At 33.1% G+C, this 25198-nt stretch overlaps 1 protein-coding gene across 1 annotated transcript; it reads left to right on the plus strand.

Moving 5' to 3' along the window:
- The first annotated feature begins 20926 nt into the window (after nt 1–20926).
- LOC145059009 (DNA double-strand break repair RAD50 ATPase) lies at nt 20927–24468 on the plus strand. The gene is made up of 2 exons (XM_079006877.1): nt 20927–21470; nt 22861–24468. The coding sequence occupies exons 1-2, from the start codon at nt 21204–21206 to the stop codon at nt 24325–24327; spliced, it is 1734 nt and encodes a 577-aa protein (XP_078863003.1). The 5' UTR covers nt 20927–21203; the 3' UTR covers nt 24328–24468.
- Nucleotides 24469–25198: the final 730 nt, after the last annotated feature.

Genomic DNA, 25198 nt, shown 5'->3' on the forward strand with positions numbered 1-25198 from the left:
GATTCGTAACCAATATAATTAAGTGATGTTGATAGATAAATGGAGGCGGCGACAAATGCTGATGGTGGCAGCAGAGAGACGATTCAATCGCTAACATATTGTCGGTGTTATCTTCTGTGTGGGCAATAGAAGCTCACAGGAAAAAACCCCAAGGATTGCCATATCAGTATTTCAACATGAGGTATCACTCTCTTACATGTGAGCCTCATGTTTTAATCCTTTTTGTGACATGAATTTTATTCGGTTTTCGGTTTCATTAATGTGATCTATAGCTTTTAACTTTTCGTATATTCCTGTAAAATCCATGCCATATTTCTCTAAAGATGTGATTTGTTCGATTCAAAATTTGATTGTTGTCTATTCAAATATAGTCCAACACTTAATACTCGACTATATAATTAGATATCACACTGTTTATTTTTGCTTTTTGTGGTGGAAGTGTTGGTAGCCATTGTACGAAAAAAAATAAAAAATAAAAAAAAATGTGACATGAATGCTCTTTTCTTCCGTTGTCCTTGTTTTCAAGACAATTGTATACAAAAAGTGTGTTCAACGCAACCGAAAGTTGTCATTGATCCATCTACTTTCACAATGTAATGCTTCCAGTCATGTCTTGAGTTGACTATGTATGACTCGGTATTCTGTATCAACAAACCAAACACTGCAGTCTACTTGTTTGGTATTCTTATATTATACTAAGTTTAAAATTTAATAAAATAACATCAAATCATCATAAAAGTTATTTTGCTATATATGTGTATAGTGGGTTTGCATTTTATTAGGCAGATTGTACCACTAACATAAATATACTCTAGTTTATATTTTTAGTCTACTCATAATAATCATAATAATGAAACAGAAAAAAGAAACTATTTTGTTGATAAAAAAAAAAAAAAAAAAAAAAAAAAAAAAAACACACACACAGGTGACTTGACTAATGATGAAGCGATGCCGAATCCACTATAACTCCTTAAATGAATTTGATGATCAATGAAGTAGATTTTGGTTTGAACTTAAAATGTTATAACAAAGATTAATCATGATTAACATGAAAATAAATTGCAAAAATGACAAAATAATTGCATCTCAAATGATTGTCAGATTATATAAGATTAGATGAAGATACTTACAAACGACAAAATGAGAAATAAACATATAATAATAATAATAATAATAATAATAATAGTTTTTTAGAAAGTGGTTAGGCGTGGTACGAAAATATGATTGAATATTCGTCCTTAATCCTACGTGGGATTCCATTTTGAATACATACAACCAACTACATGTAAATAGTAGCTGCTTCATATAAAATCGGGTTGTTTTATGCAAAAGACAACCAAATTTCTTTAGATTTATAATTTTGTGATCAAAGTATGGAATTATAAAAGAAATCATAAAAGCAATATAGATTAACTTGATTATCATTATAAAACTAATATGGATTAATTTGATTATCATTTTTGCATTTAGTTATGACTAAGTTAGGATTAAGAACGACAAACAAGTTTAATTATACATATAATCCCAACTGAAACTTTTTGTAAAGTTCATATGTATGCTTTTGTTATTTTCAAATTTCGATAGCTGACTTAAGAATTAGAAAAATATTAATTATTCTTTTTATTTTCGATACCTAAAAACTTTTATATTAAAGTTATTTATATATCATGTTTCGTGGAACGTTAGACTTTGATTCGACTATTTGTTTCGGTAGGAACTATGTGGATTGTGGATAAGCGAAATAGAAAGATTAACACAGTTGAGACTTGTGTTAGAAACAATTTCGTTAATAAAGAAATGGGAAAGAAAGACGGTAATGTGCACACAAACTATTTTACTAAAACAAAGAGGTATAATCTCAACTAATTTAATGAACAAAAATTGGACGCTACTGTGATTGACCGATCGTCGACTTCTGTTGTGATCGCCAACTCATCTTCTGTTGTCTTCTCCCTCCTCACTTGCACAAGTCGACCTGCTGCCTGTTGGTGGCTTATTTCGGCAACCTCCTCCGGTGGTGATTGATCAAACTCATTAAAAGACACAATGAAATAAATAAGTATAAAAAATTTTACTCAATCCTATTATCTTTTGTTTGGTTAATTAAAATTCTATTTTTTGGTCACTATGTTGAAAAATCATAAAGTACCAATTAGGTTTGTTAAATTAGGGACTTAGGGCGAAGGGATGAACTTTAAAACGTAACTTTGTTACGAAAGTTGAACTTTATGTCTAATGAAATTGTAATTTTTATTTTTTCCTTATAGTATATTACACGCTTTTTTTCGGGATACCCCTATACTTTGACTCTGGCTCCGCCACTGGTAATGTGCCACTTGTTTTCATGAAAAGCATTACTACGAGAGATGTAACACATTAATGGGACAAGTGAGCTCTTACGAAACGCATTGTCAAAAAGAATGGGTTGATAATTCGTTATAATACTCTGAGTGTGAGAGAGAAATGTACTTTGGAAAACGCGACACATCAATTAAAAAGAAATGTGGCGCAAAGAATAGTACATTGCTATAACTTTAAGTGTTAGTGAAGGACGTGGTGCGTGTAATTGGGTGTCTAGTCGTGTCTTAGTGTTTGGAACAATGACACATAGTAGCAGGAGAACGATATGCAGCCATTCGTAGAGGAATGAAAAAGCATAGACACGGCGCGTCTATAGGTATGCGCGACACGTCATTTAAAATGTGGCAATAATTAGTGATGCATGTGTTGATCATGTGGCATATCCAGGGAAAAACACATGGATACGGCCCGTCCATGGTAAACTCTTGGCACGTCTCGTTGATCATCCAATATATATATATATATATATATATATATATATATATATATATATATATATATATCTGTGTGTGTGTGTGTGTGTGAGTGTGTCTTCCGTCATTCGTTTTGAAAAATTGAGAAGTAGTTCCTGAGGCTTATAACCGAAGAATGTGTATTAGTGTACGAGGATACGAGAGTTAAGCTATGGGATGTGTAGAGGTGCATTTTATCTCATTATTATGTGATAATGTTTACATAACGTAAGTAAAAGGATTGATTGAAACCCGATTGGGTTAGTAGGGTTCATAATATGGTGCTATAATGAACTCGGTCATTGGGTTTTTTTTTGGAACAGTTGGATATCATAAAAGAAAAACCAAAAAAAGACTAGCAAGAAACTAGTCCAACAACATGTACGTCAAGAGCAAATAGCTAACTGGGGGTTTTGAAGCCAACCAACCCAGTTTATGTTTTTCTTAGCCCTAGTCTTACACCAATAGAATGTTTGAGTAACAAAATTATCAAACAAAACAACCGCCCTTGGACCAGAATTAGCAAAAATCTTAGCATTCTTGAAATTCCATATGTGCCACCATAGCGAAAAGAAAACACCATCCAACCAACTTTTAGCCTCACCAGAAAGCCGAAAAGAGGCAAACCAAGACGCCCAATCATCAAAGGAATCAATCACAATATCATCGAGGTTCCACCATCTAAAAACTTGCAAACAAAGAACCTTACAAAATATGAAAATTGAAAAAAAAAACAAATGATCTATGTTTTCAATGTCAAAATCACAACGAGGGCACTGTATCGACGGAACATCCAAACTCATGTTTGCTAGGTTATTCCGAGTAGGGAATTTATCCAAAGCCAAACACCAAGAAAACACGTTAACCTTGATGGGAGCCAACTTGCACCAATTAGTCGTTGAAGGAGACAACGGAAGTGACTTCAAATCAATGAAGGATCAAGAAGAAGAGACATAGAAGTCTCACATACTAGAAGAGACCAAAGCCAAGTCAAAAATATTAGATAACGTGACAAACTCCATCAATAGAACCAAACCTTCCCATTGGGTGTTTTCGGCTCCACCCTTAAGATCCCTTCAAAAAGAAAAGAGAATAGAACCATGTTCCATTTTAGCTTGAACCGTCACCTGTTTATCCAAATCTAAATTAAAAAGTCTCGGGAATTGACTTTTTAAATTAGAGTTTCCAATCCAAATTTCGTTCCAAAAGGAAGTCAAAGACCCATCTCCAACCTTCTTTTTACAAAACAAAAACAAGTTGATACCCTTATTTTTAACTGGTCCACAACTCTTAAAATATCTAACCACATCGAACCTTTACCAATATGCAATCTAGAACCAATACAAGCGTTATCCCCATGGAATTCTTGACTTGGTGACAGAATAATAGTTAGTCTTCAGTAACTAGTCGGGTCATTAACCATACTTCTTTTCTAGATAAATGTTTTCTAGATGCGTGTTTATTATTGCACTTTGTTAATTACATGATAAATACAATATTATGATTATTATGAAATGCAATGTTTGGGTTTAGAACCTATAAGGCTGTGTATGTTTGATAGTTGTGGTGAACTAATATGGTTGAATGTTATAGCAGGTTATTGCCATGTGAAACAAACGAGTTGTTTGAGTTGCATTAAAAAGAGATGGTAGTCGTGGTGATCGTAATACCATTTGAGGAATACAAGTCAATAGCGGACTTGTTGTCTATAATGCTATACTTGTAGATAAATATTGGAGAATTACAAGTCAATACAGGACTTGGTGTCTATAACTCTATACTTGTAGATTGTGAAGGTAAATGTGGTAGCATTGGTGACTGTAGTACTATCACTGAAAGATTGCAAGTCAATGGTAGACTTGGTGTTTCTAACACTACACTTGCGAAAGAATATGTTGTAGTGGAAGTTTGTAAGGATGTAATGCCAATGAGGGAAATGTTGGTTGGATAAATTGGCAGTTTGTGTAGACGACTATTTCCTTTGTTGGTCATGAAGAGAACTATTTTCTCCTTTGACCATTTTTACCCTTTCTTACTATTTCTCAATTTATAAACGTTACAAATATAAACACATTTAAAGGATTCCAACCTCAGAACCACTTATGAAAAAATGGGTTTTTTCTTGTTCACATATACAAACCTGTGCAACCTTCTACTATATGTCATTGGTAATATCTTATGTTGAATCCGCACACCTAATTTCAATTCCTTCAAATCTGAGTATCCTGTTTCCATCAAATATTAATATCATACTACCATGCCTTAACTACTCTTTAGAATTTTTGCTTACTAGTTACCGACTATATATGTATTTGACACACTTCTCTTATTTCCCTAAGTCTTGAATTATTTACTCATACCAATTCATTCATGATATCACTCATTTTATCCCAATGTTGGTACTTGTAAATCAACTTATTTTTAGCATATGCACTAACGCATTTCCAAAATTTCATAATACACATGTTCCAATTCTTATTCTTAAGAAATTCATTACTCATCTTTACAAAGATCTATTGTATTATATTCCTCTTCATTTGAAACCGTTAACTTTGTGAATTCATGTTTATTCGCAAGAACGTAATTATATAACATTCAATTTTCGGTCCTCATCTTATGGACTATAGTCATGTATTCTCAAATTGTGCTACCTTTTATCTAGCGTTCACCTTTACATGATTTTACTTGCATTTCAACCATTTTCTTATTCCTTGAGGTCTTTAATTTTTTTCTTTCTATACTAACCTATTCAAGATGATCTAACATGTGGTTAAATGTTTCAAACTTACCTAATATATCCCTTAAAAAATAATGTCATTTTTTAAGGTTAACCTCTAATAACATTAGTTAATTATTTTCATTTTCTCGAGAAGGATTCCTAACATTCCTTGTATCTTTCATAATCATAAGATAATTCCCAAAACAAACCTCAAGAGTTAATTCTCGTACTCTTTATTCCTCATAAATATACCATATCACAAACTCATAGTATTTTACTCATAACTTTTCCTTTTACAAATTTTAGCACATAAATTCACTTTTCCTACATATTTTATAGAAAATCCCTTATATAGTGTTTCATAACAACAATTTGTCACGAATTAATATCTCAACATTAACTTTCGTAGCTCATTCATGGTGTTTGTACCTTAAAGTATCACATTATGAATTAAATCAAACCCTTAACCTCTCATTATTCCTTATCTATTATGCCTTGAGACTTCCATTTCGTGCCTTCTTACATATATGTCATTATTGTTCCTTATATCTTGCTTGATTTAGTCCATCATGTTGGACCCTTTATAATAACAATCTACCCTATTATAGTTAATACTTTGCATTTCCTATATGCTTCTGTTGCTTCCATGTTACATCATTATACTTGGAACAACTCTATCATTATCCACTTAAGTATTTAAGTCTTGATAAGTGTCATGATTCTTTGGCCCTTTACATTTTGTCACTATATTTCTATTTCTATCATCATTATATGTTTACACTCTTGTTGATACCCTGGAGTTACTTGATCTTTTCCAAAATTTCTTAATTATTTTCATGTCCCTAGGCATCATTGCTTAGTTGCTTAGTTCTTTCTATATAATATTGCACAAGTTTAATTCTCCAAGTATCATCATACTCCACTTCTTGTTATTTCTAGTCATAAACTTAACTTTCCATATACATGAGTAAGGGTCCATCTATTTATCTCTCATTATCAATGCATAAGTATTCCAATCTTCATCTATGACTTTTCATCTATGACTCCTACAACGATTTTTTTTTCCGAATACATAGATGATTTCTTTCTTTATTAGTCATAATTAAATGACTTATAATGTCCATCATCAAATTTGCATATTCTAGATGTATCCAAGGTGGACAACAATATAACTAGAGCTTTTGATCAACAAAAATCAATGCTAGTCAACTCTGGATAAACAGTCAAATTTATATTAGTGGTTGCACTCGGGCTAAGTACTAAATATACACGAGCTGATACAGACCTTATGATAAAGTTGTACAAATTTTGAAATCTTAAGTTTTTAACTTTGATTCGTTCATGATGTATGTGGTTCAAAGTACCATAATATGGCGTGAAACAAACTTTGAAACTTTTGTTGATCTTAAATCATCGTTTCTTGAGACTTGTACTTCTACCACTCTATCAATATGATTATTCATATGATCAGTCATTACAAATCTTCTTGTCTACCCCTTAAAAGAAAATGAATGGCATTTTCTTTTAAGGTCTAATTAATTACACGATTATCATGTAGTAAATGATGTAATTCAATCCCTGATATCCAAATTGAATCCTTTTACCATGCTAGTATCCCACCATGTGAATTCACCTTTTCCTATAAGGGTTGTAGGATATTCTTTAGATAATGTTCAAATATTAACAAGTTCTCATGTCTTGAACTGCATTCCTTCTCAATACTTTATCATTTCCATCACCTAGACTTATTTTAATTTATCATTAAGGTATAGAAATTTGCAAGAAAGGCTTGTTAAATTTTCTCCATATTAAAATTGTAACTCCACAATTTAATACATTATGACAATGTACTTTCACTCATTTTCTAATAGCGTCTTGATTTCATCAAGACATTTTCCTTTCAACTATCGTCATACTTAATGTACGAGATTGTTGTTATTAAGTCACTAATATCCTTAAGGTCTTATTCTAGATCAAAATATCCCCTTGAATCAATGTCCTCATTTCTTTTTTAAGTTGTTTTCAATCGAATTCCCACTTTCATCACTATACAAAATCATTCAATATTTATCAATAATAATGTCTTTTACTCCACACAATAATAACAACATACCTAGGTATCGATTATCCTAAAGAAAAATACGGTTACTCACATTAGATTTTTACTTGATGATAAGTTTCCAATTCTTGTAGTTCCTTATCAGTTTTTGTCCCGAAAGTTGTCAAAGCAACACATTAACTTGAGTGTGACAACCTAAGGTACAACCAATTTCTATATAAACTTGATTAAACACTTACATCGTAATTATAAGGCTTAATCCATGGTTAAATCTTGTTTTACTTTATGGATAACTTATAAATATGTCTTAATCTACCAAGACATATGTTCAACTTCACTTATCTAACAACTCACCTAAACTAAAGTTCATGATCATCTTCTTTGATTTAAAATAATTATTTGGAAGTTTATATCCAATAACAAGTTTTATACATTATAATTTTTCTCAATCATCAACCAAGAATTAACAAGAGAAAGAACACACATACATTATTTCAAGTGAAGATGAGTAGTACTATTAAACTTGTTTTAAATTATGGAGTCGTATGATTTTCTGCAACAAAAAAAACTCTAAATTGGTTTTATTTAGAATTTAAAAGCTTTTAAAAGGTATTTTAAACTATCCTAGCGAGTGGTGTTTTGATTTGGTATCAGAGCATGGGTTTAAGTGAACTAGATAATGTGAATAATGCTTAGATTTAAACTATAAATGCTTTAAGTGTATTTAGAAATTTTAAGGTAATTAACCATTATCTGGAAAGTGAGATTTTATGTGTCTAGATTTCTAAATGTTTAATTGTTACATTAGAACTAACATGTAAAATGCTTAGAATGGTTATAACAAGAAGTTAAGCACCGACTGTTAAAGAAAATGAAGGTGATGTAAACCTAGGGATTCAATATAAACCAACTATGTTAGACAAGATTCAAGCTTGTTTGATTTTTATAATGTCCCAACATGAAGAAAGGATGTTATCAAATTTTCAAGATATGATAGTCAACCATAAAAATAAAGATATTAAGAGAATTCCAAGTAATGTTCTTTATAAAAGAAATGGAGATCAAATAAGAGATAAAAAGAATGACTAAAGAAAATCTAACTTGGAAGATAAACAAGACTAGTGAAACTAAATCCATGCTATCCTTGGGAAGTATGAAGACCAAACCCTCATTACAAGGATATCATGGAAAACTCAAGAATAAAGAATGTAACTACAATATTTCAACAATTATCATCCACCAACCTATGATGGTATAATCTAAGTGTATGATTCAATTATAGAAATAGAGCGGTATTATGTGCATTCCAATGCAAGTGAAGTTCGAGGTAACAAAACTCAAATGTAAGCAAGAAAATGATGGGCCGAATTTATACAAACCACCAGTGCTTATTTCATTGATAGATTAACCTAGAACGACTTTTTGGAAAAGTTTAAAGAACGATTTAGTATAGTGAAAGAAGCCAAATAGTATGTTAAATTTTTCTATCCACATACAAGAACATTTTGAGCCCCAAATAAATATTAGTTGTGTAGATTGTCACATCTCATCTCACTATGAACGTCTATAAACCCTAAATTTAAAACCCTTCCAATAATATCATTAAAACTTATTCCCCAAAAGTGAAAAAGATAATCACTATTTATACAGAACAAGTAGTCTTTCTAGATAACTTGTGCACAAAATGTGGTTTATGTGGGGTTTTTCCTTGCTAGAGCATTGTCTGTTCTTAGCCATGCTTGGCATAATGCTTATTCGTTAAGCTTGCAATGTTTTATGGCCATGTACCATGTACTCGTTATAATGTGTCATAGTTGTTGTGAAAATAATCTAATAAGTGACTTCTTATCTTAGTTGTGCAACCAAATAAAGTCATATAGCATGGGTATTAAATTTGAAAGTTATGGTATAGGCAATAATCTAGCATGATTTTGTTTTGTTTATATATTGTTTATGGTGTGATTATTCTGGTTTAACGAAGATGAAGTTAACCAATACCAATAATAAAGTAAAGCATATATTAACAAACAAACATAAATACAAAATAAAATAATTATTATATAAATAAGATATAACAAAGGTAGACATCACATCGATATCAAATAAGCAATTTGTGGGAAAAGCAATACATTGTCACAATGGTACGATTTAAATAAGATAAAAAGACAAATACAACTAAACTCTCTAAAGAACTTCCCATGATTTAATAAAAAATAAATCCATTTTTGAAAAACCCGTCACCTCAGACGATGCCTATGAAATTGGTATAATATCTGCAAAAATACTAAAACAATTATGTTTTAGTCTTTTTTAAAGGTACTATGCCAATTTCACAAGTATCACATACAACATTGGTTTCGGTCCCATAAATTTAGATGTATAAAAACTATTTTTGCATTTTTACTTCATTGTAAAAGAAAATGAAACATGAAAACTCTATGAATGTTAATTTGAAACGCCTAACTCTTAAGGTCACTCACAATCACTGACCGCGTTTCAAAGATCAAAGTTTTTATTGATTTTACTTTGAAGATATTGATTCTTAGTTATAGTGTAACGCCCCGATTCTCATGTATTGATTAAATAAAAGGTTCTTTAGTTTTAAGTCCTACTCGACGAGTTGATTGCCCTACTCATCGAGTAGTAGCGGGGAGGGATCGCATGTTTAGTGACCTGCTCGTCGAGTCCAAGAGGGGACTCGACGAGTAGGAGCTGGCAAATAAAACCCTAAATCCCGGGGTTTTGCACCCTATTTAAAGGAGCCTCAGTCTCCTTTGGCATCTTTACAGTCTTTGAGAAGCTCATTGAAACCATAATTCGTGTGGTACTCTTCTTGGTGTGATTTAAGCCATGGAAAGAAGGTTGGCTAGGAGGGAAAAGCTCGAAGAGCAAAGGAGTTGAAGTAAGGAAGGTGTGGGAAGCAGAACTTACCTTAGCTAGCATCTTCTGGAGGTATCAAGTTGCAATCTTTACTTCCCTTTCCTTCTAGATCTCTTTTCTCTTGGTTGAGTTTTAGGGTTTTATGGATTTTGACTTGATATGGGGAGCTATGGGCTAGATCTGAAGTTGTAACTTCAGTTCTGGACCCTTCCTAAGTCCTAGAGTCATAAAGTTGCGGGTATGGGGGTGATTGAAACCCTCCTTGTGCATGAAACCCCATTAAGAGCTTAGAATTGCCATTAAGAGCCTTTTTAGCCATGCATACACGTAAAGTTTGCAACTTTACGTGAAAAGCATGCTCTAGAAGCTTGGATCTGTAATTTGGAGCCATTGCATGGCTTCAATGAGTCTGTATGGCTTAAGGGCTGAAGGAACTCGGCGAGTCACAAGGTTGACTTGACGAGTCGTATGAAGATGGCCTTGAACTCGACGAGTTGGATGAGCAACTCGGCGAGTCCGATGAAGATGGTCATAGACTCGGCGAGTTGCATGAACAACTCGACGATTCAGATGAGTTTTCTCCAGGATATGTATGTGCATGTATCCGTCGAGTCTCAAGAAGGAAACTCGACGAGTGGCTTAAAAGTATGATCAAGAATTAGAGGAACTCGACGAGTCACCTCGATGACTCGGCGAGTTGGATAGTGATTCAAGGAACTCGGTGAGTAGTCGTGGGTGCTCGGCGAGTTAAGGTCAACATGGACTGTTGACCTTGACGGAGGACTTTGACCTTGGCCAGGGGTTTACTAGTGGGATATGGAGTACCTTATAAGGTTAAGGACTTATGAGTATATTATGCTATGGTAACAGGTGGTGGAGCCTGTGTCAAGGTGAGTTATCCTCACTATATCGATAGGGTCTAAGTCACCAAGGCCGACCCTTTAGTTGTTATCGTTATGGTATGCTACATGTGGATATGATCCGTTAGATCAGAATCAGGATAGACTATATGTTATGTTCTTATGATCCGTAGGGATTGCTATGTTAGTGACCTGCTAGGTCAGTGCTCTAGTTATGAGAGATTGCTATGTTTGGTAATCAGTGAGATAGATATGTTCCATGTTTTGTATATGCCAGTAAATGTTTGTATGCGCACATGGTTATTTGCTTGTTGATTTGGGTTGAGGTGGTCATGCTTTGTGCTGAAGGACAACATACCTTATGAGCGGTCCGGAGAGACTATAGGCCCATGTGGCGGTCCAGTCATGCCGAAGGCTCGGTGTAGACTCAGTAGGCTGTAAGCCCTGTAGGGCGGTCCAGTCAGGCCAATGACCCAGTATGCATGGTGTTGATTTATGGTTATAGATTTGGTATTTCAGTGTGGTATTGGTATTTTGGGGGTAGCTCACTAATCCCTCAGGCTAACAGTTTGCAGTTTATTGTTTCAGGTACTTCAGGAGGAGATCATGGCAAGGCAAAGGCGTGACCGTACCGCTCCTCATCCTTATGATCTTATTTTGGGACACTCTGATGGATATTGATAGAAAATGTTTTGTAAACAGTTACTCGTTGGTTTCTAAATTATGATTGAAAAGTTTTAATTTTTGGCGTAAAATTTATGGGTGTTACATATAGTCACTAAATTCTAGGCTCCAATTTGATTTATAGTTTTTGTTCTCATTGAGAAATGAGAATTCTGTAGGTGTCGCTTATGAAATCCTCATTTCTTAGTTGTATTTATTTTTACTGAAACAAGACTATTTAGAAAGTGACACCTATAATAATTCTCATTTCTAAGTTATATTTTATTGAGATAAGACAATTTCATATCTACACCTGCAGAATTCTCATTTATCACTTATAAGTAAGAGTTTTACAGGTGTCAGCTCTGATGTTTGTACATTTTAGTGAGAAACAACTTTTCGTACTTAGTTATTGAATAATATATATTATAGGTATTAGAGAATTTGAGTTGTTAGCACATTAAAAAAATTGTAACCATAAGTCCTAATAAATATGGGGGTGTTTAGGTGAGGATAGGTTAGATGTCAATATAAATATGAAGTAAACAAGCTCTTATAACCTTGATCATCAATGGTCCTTATAACGGTTAGATATGGCTAAGAAGACTGAGAATATTTATATAGTTTTTAGATTTTGATACTACAAGTGTATGAATATTTGAATAAGTATTTCTTAATTTGCTAAAAACTCATGTGAAAGTGTGTTGGAGACTAATCTTTTACGTGATTTGTTGTCGACTAAGAAATAGATATTTATTCATGTATTTTTTGAATAGTAGTTATTAGCTATGTTTTGGTCAAAAATCACTTTAATAACATTGTAACCAAATCAGAAAGTGTGATGTGATGCTTTGTGTGAAGAGTTTTAACAAAATGAATTGTAATTAGATGAAGATGTTAAAATGTGTTTGAAGATCTTGAATGTAGTGATGATCTTGAGAATGAAAGAGAGTTAGTGTATCTTGTTTTAAAGAATTTGATTACAAGAATGTTTTGGAATCTTAACTTAATCCAAGATACAAATATACATATGTTTAGAAAATAGGACAAAAATAGTGTTACTATTGTTGATGATGGGTTTTGAGCATAACAACATTCCTATGTGATCATGCAACCCTAATTGCTTTGGATCTAATTTTTTCACTAGTTATACATGCAAATAGAAATTCCAAAGCAACAACTCTAATACTAGCATACAATTTCGAAATCTATATGAAAACTAGGGTCAGAAGATTACCTTGCTTGCTATCTAGTAATAACAAGAATTCCTTGGATGATCTTGACTCTTGAAAGCTTAGCGCCTCAAGTGTTGCACCTCTAATGGAGTCAAAAACACCAATAGCAAAGGATGAGAGGAGAGAGGTGCTGAAGCACTTAAAAAATCGGCTAGGGTTCTCTAAGAATGCATAGGGCCAAATTTCATTTGCAAAGGGGTCTTTATATAGCTGAAGCCGCTAGGGTTTTCAGGTCGAAACCCTAATTTCCTTGCTTAGGCTTTAAGCAATCCATGGACCTCCTCCACTAGAAGCCTTGGACGAAATTTAAAGGGCCTACTATAGATTTCGTCTAGCCCATCAATGAGGAGTCCATCAGTCCAACTTTGCAACTATCAATAATTTGCAAAACTATTCCCCGTTCTTTTAATCAGTTCCTTTAATCTAAAAATTATTTTCAAATTAATTTCTGATTAAATAATATGATTTCTAATAAATATGTTAATCTTATAATATATTAATAAATCATTCATTAACCACTCTCTCCAAAAGTCATCCTGTCAAGTTGCTATGGTGAAGACAACCCAAAAGGACCATGCTACTATCAAATCAAGTACATACCAATTATAGTTATGGGCTTAGACACCTAATCTAACAGTCTCCCACTTAGATAAGTCTAATAACTATAACTACAAGTATGGCTTCAGAATTTGATTAGCAATCGTAGCTTTCAAAAGTCATTGTCGAACTCTGATCTAGTCAATGTCGCGTCCTTTAGATAAGGTATCATATAATCCTCCGTTCTGCAAGATATCATGTGTACAAAGACATGGAACATAATAATTCTCAATGTCCAACAGTTTGTTTCTCGAATTCTGATTTGTTTGACAATGAACTTAATTGAACACATCAATTCAGTCCTGACCGGGCCCGACACATAAGTCAACACAAAATCATCAAGGGGACCAAGATATCGCTTTTACCCCTTGGGATAAAAGGAACAAATAAACTTTGACTCATATGCTTGTACTATTTACTCATCAAATCGTACACAACAATACATTTTATAACATCAAGTTACTGATATGTTTACACATTATCAATGCGCAACCAACTCGTAAACAACAACACATACATATTGGTTTAAATATTATACGATATTATCGTCTCATAATTACTCGTGATAAATTCCATGAAGTAATTCAAATGAGCGTGAGTTTAATCCAATACTCAAATCCTACTTCAGGAGTACTCATGAATGCTGCAACAAACCTTTGATATGTCTAAGCACTTAGACAATCTACAATCCAATCCATGATAGTCTTCATTCATTACTTACTTCCAAAGTATGATCGACTGTGGATAATTTGAACAATCCAATTATTCATGAAATAAAACATGCAAAAGTGAAACACAAAATAAATAACTGACAACAGATAGTAAACTTTACTCATAAATAAATCTTCCATTACTTAATCATCAAATGTTAATTATATTTATATTGTTACAAATTTCTAACTATCAATCTAATCACTAAAACTAATATCGTCCTTCAGACCAATGCTCCCTGCATCGGTACTCGGACTCTAAGTCTTACTCAGTTTGGTATTGCTCTTGGAATTCTCCATGCCAAAACATTTTATCACTTTATCCAAGTAAGTACTTTGACCAAGTGCAATTAGTCTTTTACTCATATTTCACATGATCCTTATCCCCAGAATGTATGCAGCCTCTCCTAGATCCTTCATAGCGAAACACTTCCCAAGACAGGACTTAACCTCCTGCAAGGTTGGAACGTCATTCCCTGTGAGTAGTATGTCATCAACATATAATACTAAAAAGCTAACTACACTCCCACTAGCTTTGACATATACACAAGACTTATCCTCACTCCTAGAGAAAACAAACTCTTTGACTTTCTCATCGAAGCAAAGATTCCATCTGCGAGACGTTTGTTTCAATCCATATATGGATTTCTCAAGCTTGAACACTCTATTAGGGTATTTAGCATCCACAAAACCTTCCGGCTGACACATGTAAACATCTTTTGCCAACTTCCCATTAAGGAAAGTGGTTTTGACATCTATCTGCCAGATTTCATAATCATGAAACGCAGCGATGACTAACATAACCCTAATAGACTTGATCTTGGCCACTGGTGAGAAGGTCTCATCATAGTCAACCCCTGTGGTTTGAGTAAAGCTCTTCGCAACCAGTCACGCCTTGAACGTGTGCACCTTTCCGTCTATGTTGGTCTTCTTCTTGAAGATCCACTTGTACCCAACTGTCTTACAACCTGGTACATTGTCAACCAAGTTCCAAACTTGATTGTCATACATGGATTGGATCTCGTTGTCCATTGCCTCTTTCCATTTAGCAAACTCAGGGCCTGCCATGACTTCCTTGTAGTTATTAGGTTCATCCAAATTTAATCGGGTAAATTGGTTTTCAAGTTATTTTGTTTGGTTCTCAGTTGAATCCGAATAATAGAAATCATCATTTCCAGTGTATTAATAAACATTGATTAGTCCAAAAAAAAAATCTTAATAAACACCATCTAGGCCAGTCGTATGTTAAAAAAAACAAACAAGAAAACTATAAATGTTAATATATGCGACTTTGTGAATATTCAACTGTGGATATATGCACATTTGCATATTTATTCACTTTACAAAATAAAACATTGTTTTTGTTATTATTATAATGTCACTCATTTAGACAGTGACCTAGAATTGGTGTGGTGATTTGTTTTAAAATTTTTTAGTATGAAAAAATATTCTCAAAATCCAATGCGAATGTTGGTTTTCAAAATCCAATGCGAATGTTGCAAAGGTAATATATGATCTACTTCAATAAATTTGATGGTATATAATATAATTCAAAAAAAAAATACTAAATACAAAAAATCAAATTTTTTTTACCTACTCTATTTTCACAACTTATAACACTTAAGTCACATTACTATCGTAGTACTAAATCTATATTTTCCTCATAAAAAGGACTTAAACCCTTAGCATTTTAGATGAGTGACATATTTTTATCAACTTTTACTACGGGCCCACATGCCCTTTGTTGCTCATCCTTCAAATTAACCCTCATTTTATCTACATGTGGATGTAATGATCTAAATACCTAAAATTTGTTCGTAATCTTTTTATATAAAGCATATATTTATTCGGTATATTCCTCCAACTGCCCTAGTTGTATTAAATTAGAGGGTGATGATTGGAGTAAATAGAAGGGGTATTTTGGTAAATTGAGTGGGGAAAGGTTCCAATGTTGGGTGGTCTAGGTCCCCACATGATGACAATGAAGTATCCACGGGATGAACTGTATAGGGCAGCAACGGAGCCACCCCCACGATAATGGATATGTTGATAATTTTACGCAACTATCACATATTAATTTACCTCTTTTGTATTATAGCAACACGACACATGATTTAACAAAGTTTTTTCATTTATTGTTAAATATGTAAAATATATTTCTTAATATAATATTGAAAAAAATGAAGCAACACGCCAGTATTAGCAGTGTTTTATGCAAAGGATAATTGACATCTAAAAGAAAAACAGTTTACCTTTTATGTACCAAAAATTTCAAAATTACATTTTTTAATGATAATCGGGGGTTACAGAGAAAAAGAAAAACAGTCCTCTTTTGATTAAGAAACATTATGACTCTAATGGTAATTTTTTTGACAATTGTGGATTCTCTTAATTTCTAACTTTATGCTAATTTAATATGAACTATATTTTATCATATGATTAAGAATAAATTTATTAGACAATATATTTTAGGATAAGCATATTTACTCACATGATGTTTTAAGATAGGATGGTGATATTATTTATGTTTTTTTATTATTAGTCATTTAATTGATTTGATTTTTATATCTTTCATCATAATTTTCTCTTTTTAATTAAAACTAATATATAAAAATCAAATCATCTTGCTTTTAATTGGACAAAAAAACATTATTATTGGAAAAATCTTATTATTTTATCATAGTTTATAGAAAAAATCATAATTTTTATTTATGACCAAATCCTAGACGATAACCTATTTAAAGGTAAAAAAACTAATTTAAAAAAAAAAAAAAAAAACTTTTCTATAGATTATAATAATTTTCTATAAATTATAATAAAATAATATAATTTTTCATACAATAACCCTAAATAAAAATATCATCTTCTATAAGATAGATACAATAAGGTCAATCATGCATGCTTTGGAACATGCAACTACCATAGCCAATTAGCCATAGGTTCATATACACTTTGTTGACGATATATAAAAAGTAGCCTATTATAATATTGGTGATCGATGAATTGGTTTATTTGAAAGTCTAAAGGTTCGACATATAAACTATAAAATAAATTAAATGTCTTGAGTTTATATATAATACGAAAGTGGTAATAAAATCAAACGTATTTTTATATATGTCCTAATACTACCCACTCCCATTTATATAAGCAAAAAGGTTATATTATATATGATATGTTTTACGTTTATATATGTAGACGAATTCTATTGGAATAAGCAAAACATGTATATTTTCCATGCAAAGGAAAAAAAAAAAAAAAGACAAAACTGTAAATTTGGTCCCTGTGGTATTCAAAAAGCTTTGGATATGGTCCAAAAAGTTTTCAACTTGCATGGACCGTCCAAAATCAAGAATTTAGTCAAAAAAAATTTGAAAAGACGGTTTTGCCCCTTTATTTTCTTTTTTGTATTTTTTATAATCATTCTAATACTTTTTTATTTTAAAAATAAAAAGAAAAAAAAGAATTATCCCTCACCCCCACCGTTCTCTCTCTCTCTCTCTCTCTCTCTCTCTCTCTCTCTCTTCCCCCATCTTCCACACCTCACCTCACTTCACCTACAATTTAAACTGCATACACACATTGTTTACGAAACATTGAAGCTTCCATGGCACCATGAATCATCAGAATACAATTAGAATAAGAAATATCGACACCTCTTTGGTCACCTGCATATGAGTTTCATAAACACCATCTGTCATCTTGATTTGAGATAAGTGACACGAACAAGTAGGCATTGGGGGCATTAGAATTGTCCATACCTGCTGCTTATCATCACTGGTGGTAGTGAAAATGAAATCCAACATTTTATTAATATTCTCTTCATTTACCTGTCTCTCTCTGTTGATCAAAAATTTTAAAGAAATTTAGAACTTGAATCGTTTACATTCAAACTATTGCATTGTGTTATACAACCTTGGTGGTTGACTTCTGATTAGTTTTTGATGGAGGTTAAATCCTAAGTTTACCACTTTTGAAGATAAACTTCCAATACAAATGATTATTGATCTGAAGGAGGTGTAGCAATGGCTTTTCGTGATTTTGGGTGTAAAGAGCGTCGAAATTAACAGCTACTTCATTAGATAGCTCATAGAGGAATCTTTCAGTTCCTATGGAATCCAAAAGTTAAAATTGGAGGAATCGGAGGCTAAATGGGACAACTAGAAGGCACTATCGAACATCTATAGGAGCAGAAGATTCAATTGGCATCTCATGTCTATTCCTATTCCGCATTCAGCCAAATTGGAGAGCAAATAGGGAAAATCGGAGGCAAAATTGACGATGCAACTTCATCTCCTTCGTCATGCCTCTCTTGACTCTGACCTCCACCAACGCCCAAATCGACCATACGTCATCATCGATGCCTTATACAATCTAACCAGATCTAAATACACCTTGCGTTCAACCACTTCGGCGTGGGTTGTTGTTGGTGTTAATTAATGACGGATCTATACGGAACCAGCAACGATCGCTCTTTTTCCTCTTCTTCTTCACTTGAATCCGAAGATATGTCGTCTTTTCTCAACAATCCGTTAACTATGGGAAAGTATGGATAGTTGCTCCCTTCGCTGCCCTCGATTCCTACTGATTTTTCCAGATTCTAACAATCGGATTTCTGATCTCAACACTTTTTATTCAATGGAGGCGAATCAGGTAAACTTCCCTCCCACAAAGGATGTTGCTAGATTTGATTTAGGATGTTAGGTACGGTTTACATTTTCACTTGTAATTGGCGGTGAATTGTGGCCTCTATGATCCATGTGTTACTAATATTGGAATGATGTACTTCTTGCAGAAATAGATTCAAAAATCAAATAGATGTGTGTGTCTGTTCTTGCAACAGGCTTTAGAAATGAAGAACAAGTTTTTGGAGACGAACAGACTTTACGAGAGAGAGAGAGAGAGAGAGAGAGAGACAACGGTGGGGGTGGGGGATAATTCTTTTTTTTATTTTTATTTTTATTTTAAAATAAAAAAGTATTAAGAATGATTATAAAAAATACAAAAAAGAAAATAAAAGGGCAAAACCGTCTTTTGAAAATTTTTTGGACCAAAATCACAGTAAATTCTTGATTTTGGACGGTCCATGCAAGCTGAAAACTTTTTGGACCCTATCCAAAGTTTTTTGAATACCACAATGACCAAATTTGCAGTTTTGTCGGAAAAAAACCAATATAGCTTTAAATGTGTAATTACCAAAGTGTTGTATAGATGTTGCCATTCTTTCTTTAAAGAGTAAATTACTGGAATCGTCCCTATGGTTTGGTCAAAATTTCACGTTTGGTCTCTAACTTTTCTTTTGTACTCGGATCGTCCCTGTGGTTTGATTTTGTTGCATTTTTCGTCATTTACATACATAAAATTAGGGACTAAACGTGCTATTTTGACCAAACCATAGGGACGAAAAATGCAACGAAATCAAACCAAAGGGATGATCCGAGTGCAAAAAAAAAAATTAGGGACCAAACGTGTAATTTTGATCAAACCATGGGGATGATTTTAATAATTTACTCTTCTTTAAATGGAGAGTCGGTGTCCCATTTGATGGAAATTTATATGTCAATCCAAAACAATAAATATTTATTTTTATTTAATCATACAAATTAACAAAATATTTATTTCATTCCAAAATTATTAGCCACAGACAAAAAAAAACATACAGATTAAAAAAATATTAATTATCACTAACCTTATTAAATAAATTGACAGTTTTACCTCTTTGTTGTATTTAATTCCATGATAGTTGAACGAGAGATATTTTAGCAAAAAAAATTTATTTTTAGAAATAAACTATTATTTATCACAAACCAAAAAGGAAACATTGACTATTAACGAGGGAGTAAAAAATAAGGATTTAAAGTCTTAGAAATTTAGAATTTTTTTGGATAACTAAGTTGTATCTTATATTTATTTTTTAACTTTGAACAATTATTTAGGTTTGCTTATTTTACTAAGCTCCACTTTTTTTTTTTTTTTTTTTTCATTTTGTATTTAAAATGAGTCATTTATGATCAAACCCATTTACTTAAGTTAAAAAAACGACTCATTTGTATAAATAGTTGTTTAATTAAACAAATCAACTTGAACTCATATCTATCTTGAATCATTATAATCTTTAACCCTTATATATCAGATGCATAATTGTGTTATATTTATTTTTATATATCTTTAACATGATCAGTTTTAGTATGTATTTCACATATAAGGGACAAACATATAATGGACAAAAGAGTCATTTAACAAATCTTTCCTCCGTAGAATTGTATTTAGAGGTATAAAAAATTTAACCTATGGGAAAATGGGAGGGGAGCAGGTAAGTTGATAAACTCAGGACAAAATAGTCATTTCACTCTCTCACCATCTGCTACAATAGAAGCTGGATCACACGCTTAACTCGCTCGCTCACTCACCCAACATCTTCTCCACATGCTCCCATCCCTTTATTCCATTCGTAACAATGACAAATTCTTTTGGATTTCACTTCTCTCTCTCCTCTCTCACCCTCTCACATCGATTTCTGGTATTCCAGCAACCCTGTGATCTTCTTCTCCATTTGGAAACCAAATCCAACCGTTAATCCATTCAATTCAATTCCATTTTATCCTTTCTGTTTATAATCCCTTATTCTTCTTCTTCTTCTTCTTCCTCACACGCTCTGTTCTGTTCACAAATGGCTACAACCAGCACGTCGGAACAATCCAACGCCTATCAAAGGGAAGACCGCCGCCGCACTCCCACCAACACCACAACCACGGGAAACCGTGACGTGAGCAAACAGGAGATTCAAGCAGCCATTGCTAAAGCGGTGGAGCTCCGAGCACTTCATGCTGCTCTGTTACAGAGCAACAGTCCGGCACATCTCCGGTTGCCGTCGGCGTCTCCAGTTTCACGGCATGTGTCTCAACTCTCCGCTCAGGATTACCCTGTTTTCACTCCTGTAAGATTTTCCGATTTCCTATATCTGTTTTACCATTTTTCATCAGATGAATTCGAATTCAATTGAATTGAATTCAGCAAAAGCGTATTGAATATTGCACTTTGAATTTGCTTCGTGTATTAAAAGAAGTTTAACCTTTGAGATATGTGCAAAAACCACTAGAAAAACCATTAACAACTGTTCTACGCAATATCTTTAACACGTATTGCTTGTAAAGTTGGTTTATAATGTAATTTAAAATTCCCACTAAATATATACTTTTTTCTTTACATTTACGAACTTTAACATGTCATTGGATAATTTAATTATTTCGTAACCACTCAAAACAATCTTGGATTATTCCATTTAAACTAATTCTTTCTAAAATTAAATTAGGTATTCTAAAAATAATTATTTTGAATACGTATTATGCTATTTAATCTTTTTTCTATCTCGAATTTGGTATTTATTTATTTTTCAAAATTATTTAGACATAATTCATCGATAACATTTAACCTTGGAAATTCTTTTGTTTTTTCAGCCATTGTAATATAGAACAAAAATCAAACCCGTTCAACAAATAAAAAAATAAAAAACATTTAGACTTGTACTTGGTGCGCCAAGCTCATAAAATATTTTTTATTTTTTTTAAATTAAAAAATAACTTATAAAATAGCTTTCTAAGAAAAGTAATTATACTAGTTTTTCATAAAAAAAATTTCTAATCATACCTTTAAATAATTATAATAAAAAAATCATCGAAACACCCTTTTTATATCATTTTACCTTATTGACAAAATGAGAAGTTTTTATCAAAGGTTTATTTTTATCAATTAGAAACCAAATATATCTTTATCATACATTTCTTTACCTTAAAAATTCTAGATTCGAAAGCAAGTCAGCAAACGATGGATCCATCAAAATTCAATTTCAACCGTCCATTATGTTAAACATCATAATGATATAATCAAGGGTTGAAACATAACATCACTCTTATGGCCCCAATATTTACAAATTACAACATTTTAAAAAGATCATGTGGTCCTCTACATCACCCTGATAACTCTGTCCATAATAATTTCTGTTCATTTATCACTTTTTCTTGTTTTTTTTCGTCCTCAATATCTTTATACATTTGATAATATACTAAAACCTTTTTAACGTTACTATTAACCAAAAGTAGTATACTTTACCAACATCATACACACATAAAGTAGATTCTCTTTCATTAAAAACACACTTTGTTTCTGTCTCAAGTTTCTTTGAGCCAGCTTTTCAGACTAAAGTTGCTTCAAAAATAGCTACAATTTCTGTTTTATAAGAAAAAACTACTTTTTGGACCACTCTAGATTCTCACATCTTTTCTACTAAAACTGTTAAACGGTTATTTAATATTATTTAATTTTAACAGAGTTACGATGATGTACCAAGGAATCAAAGTTTCCCAAGTTGTTGGGACCAATGTAGCGTAAACGGGGGTGGCAACGACGATCTACGGTTCTTGTCTGACTACAAGAACCCGAACACATCGTCCAGAACACTGTTGCCACCCGAACTGCTAAACATCGTCCCTCACACATGTCCTTCTGACGATCAAAACTCCGTCACCGCCTCCACCGCCAACCACGTCAACCACCTCCGCGCGTCTCCGGGAACCGAATTCTCAAAATCGAGAAGAAACAGTCTCGGAGACTTCCGGTCGATTTCCTCGTGCAATAAATGCAAACCGGCAACACTTAGCACGAATAAATATTCGAATTTGGTCGTCCCGATGACCGATTCCCATTCGTTGTTTCAATCCCATTCCAAGCCCAAGTCCGGAATCAGCCTTTCGTGGTTGTTTCCGCGGTTAAACAAGAAAAAGCACAAGAACGTCGAGCGGTCTCCGAATAGAATGGAATCGGACGAGGCTTCGGTTAAGGATTCCGGAGTTGTGATGTCAATTGAAGCGTTGAAGAAGGAACTGATTGAAGCAAACGAGCGGCGCGAAGCGGCGGTAATTGAGGTTTCCGAGATGAAATCGTCGATAAGCGACATGAAAGAGAAGTTAGAGTATTTGGAGAATTATTGCGAAGAGCTCAAGAAGGCGTTGAGTCAAGCGGTGTTACAAACGAAACAGAATGGGAACATCGGAATCGGAATCAGTGATTCCATGCCGGTTAGTAACGAAGTAATGGTGGAAGGGTTTATGCAAATAGTATCGGAAGCACGATTATCGGTTAAACATTTTTGTAAAACATTGGTTTCCCATATCGACGAAGGGGACACGGTTTTACTCGATAACCTAAACTCGATTCTTCAACCGTATAAACAATCGATAAACTCGAAATACTCGAAATCCGTTTTATACCATTTGGAAGCGATCATAAACCAATCGTTATACCAAGATTTTGAAAACTGCGTGTTTCAGAAGAACGGAATTCCAAAGCTTTTAGACCCGCAACAGGAACGGGAATTGCAATTCTCGTCGTTTTGCGCGCTTCGGAATTTAAGTTGGAATGAGGTTTTGAGAAAGGGGACGAAGTATTACAGCGAGGAGTTTAGTAGATTTTGTGATTTGAAAATGAGCGGAGTGATTACGGCTTTGAATTGGACTCGACCATGGCCGGAATTGTTGCTTCAGGCGTTTTTTGTGGCTGCTAAGTGTATTTGGTTGTTGCATTTGTTGGCGTTTTCGTTTAATCCGGTTTTGGGGATTTTGAGAGTGGAAGAGAATCGAAGCTTTGATGGTGTTTTCATGGAGGATGTGTTTGTTGATAGACAAAGGGGGCAGAATCAGACTCCGAGTAAAGTGAAGGTTATGGTGATGCCGGGGTTTTATGTGCAAGATAGGGTTTTGAGGTGTAAGGTTATTTGCAGGTATAAAACTTCAGGTTAATTTAATTATTATTATTATTATTATTATTTTGTTATTGGGTGATATAATGTTGTGAGTGGTTGTGTTGTACCAAGAGCTGTTTGTGTTGTAATTTGATGATGTTGGATGCAAATGTTGATAATTTTGTTTTGTTGGATTTAATTTGTTTTCATCCGGAGTTGTTTTCACTTTTCACATTGATGATTTGTTTTGGGTCGTTTGGGACCATGGACATTCGTTAAAACCAAAGGTATCAGAAGGCCCCATGGAGAGTCCTTTCCAAACCGGGTAATTTTTAAAAAGATTTTGGGTCGGACAGGTTGTATCGTGTTTAGTTTTTGCGGGTGGGGACCATGATTGTACTTTATATTGAATTTTTATTTATAAAAAAATCTAAACAGTACAAATTAGACTAATTTCATTTATCATTGTACAAGATTTAATAAAAAAAAATTTGCAATATGACCAAAATAGTCATACGAAAATAGGTCCCATTTGAAAAAAATAAAAAACAATTCTTTCATCTGTCAAAATCCAAGTTTACTTTTTTGAAGATTTTTGTTAGATGTCTTCAAAAACATATTTCCATAGCAAAAGAAAACTTAATATTATGTTTTTGACCTAAAAAATAACAAAAAGGGAAAAGTAAATTTTGGTAGAGAAAGCCAAATACGAAAAATGGTATCGTTTTTTCACTTTTTTGTAGATGTCATCTTCAAAAATCATGGCTATATTGGTGAAATTGCTACAAAAAATTATTACTCCTTAAAAGGTGATAAATGAGATTAGCATGATTTTTCTTTTTCTCTAAAGAAAAATAGTTTGTAACAAATATAAACAATCTTTTGTCCATCTAATTAGTTCTCAGCAAAATTTCAAATCCTTTTGCAAA

This window comes from Lactuca serriola, chromosome 6, assembly GCF_051521515.1.
Source record: "Lactuca serriola cultivar US96UC23 chromosome 6, Lser_US96UC23_V15, whole genome shotgun sequence".
In the NCBI taxonomy this organism is placed as follows: domain Eukaryota; kingdom Viridiplantae; phylum Streptophyta; class Magnoliopsida; order Asterales; family Asteraceae; genus Lactuca; species Lactuca serriola.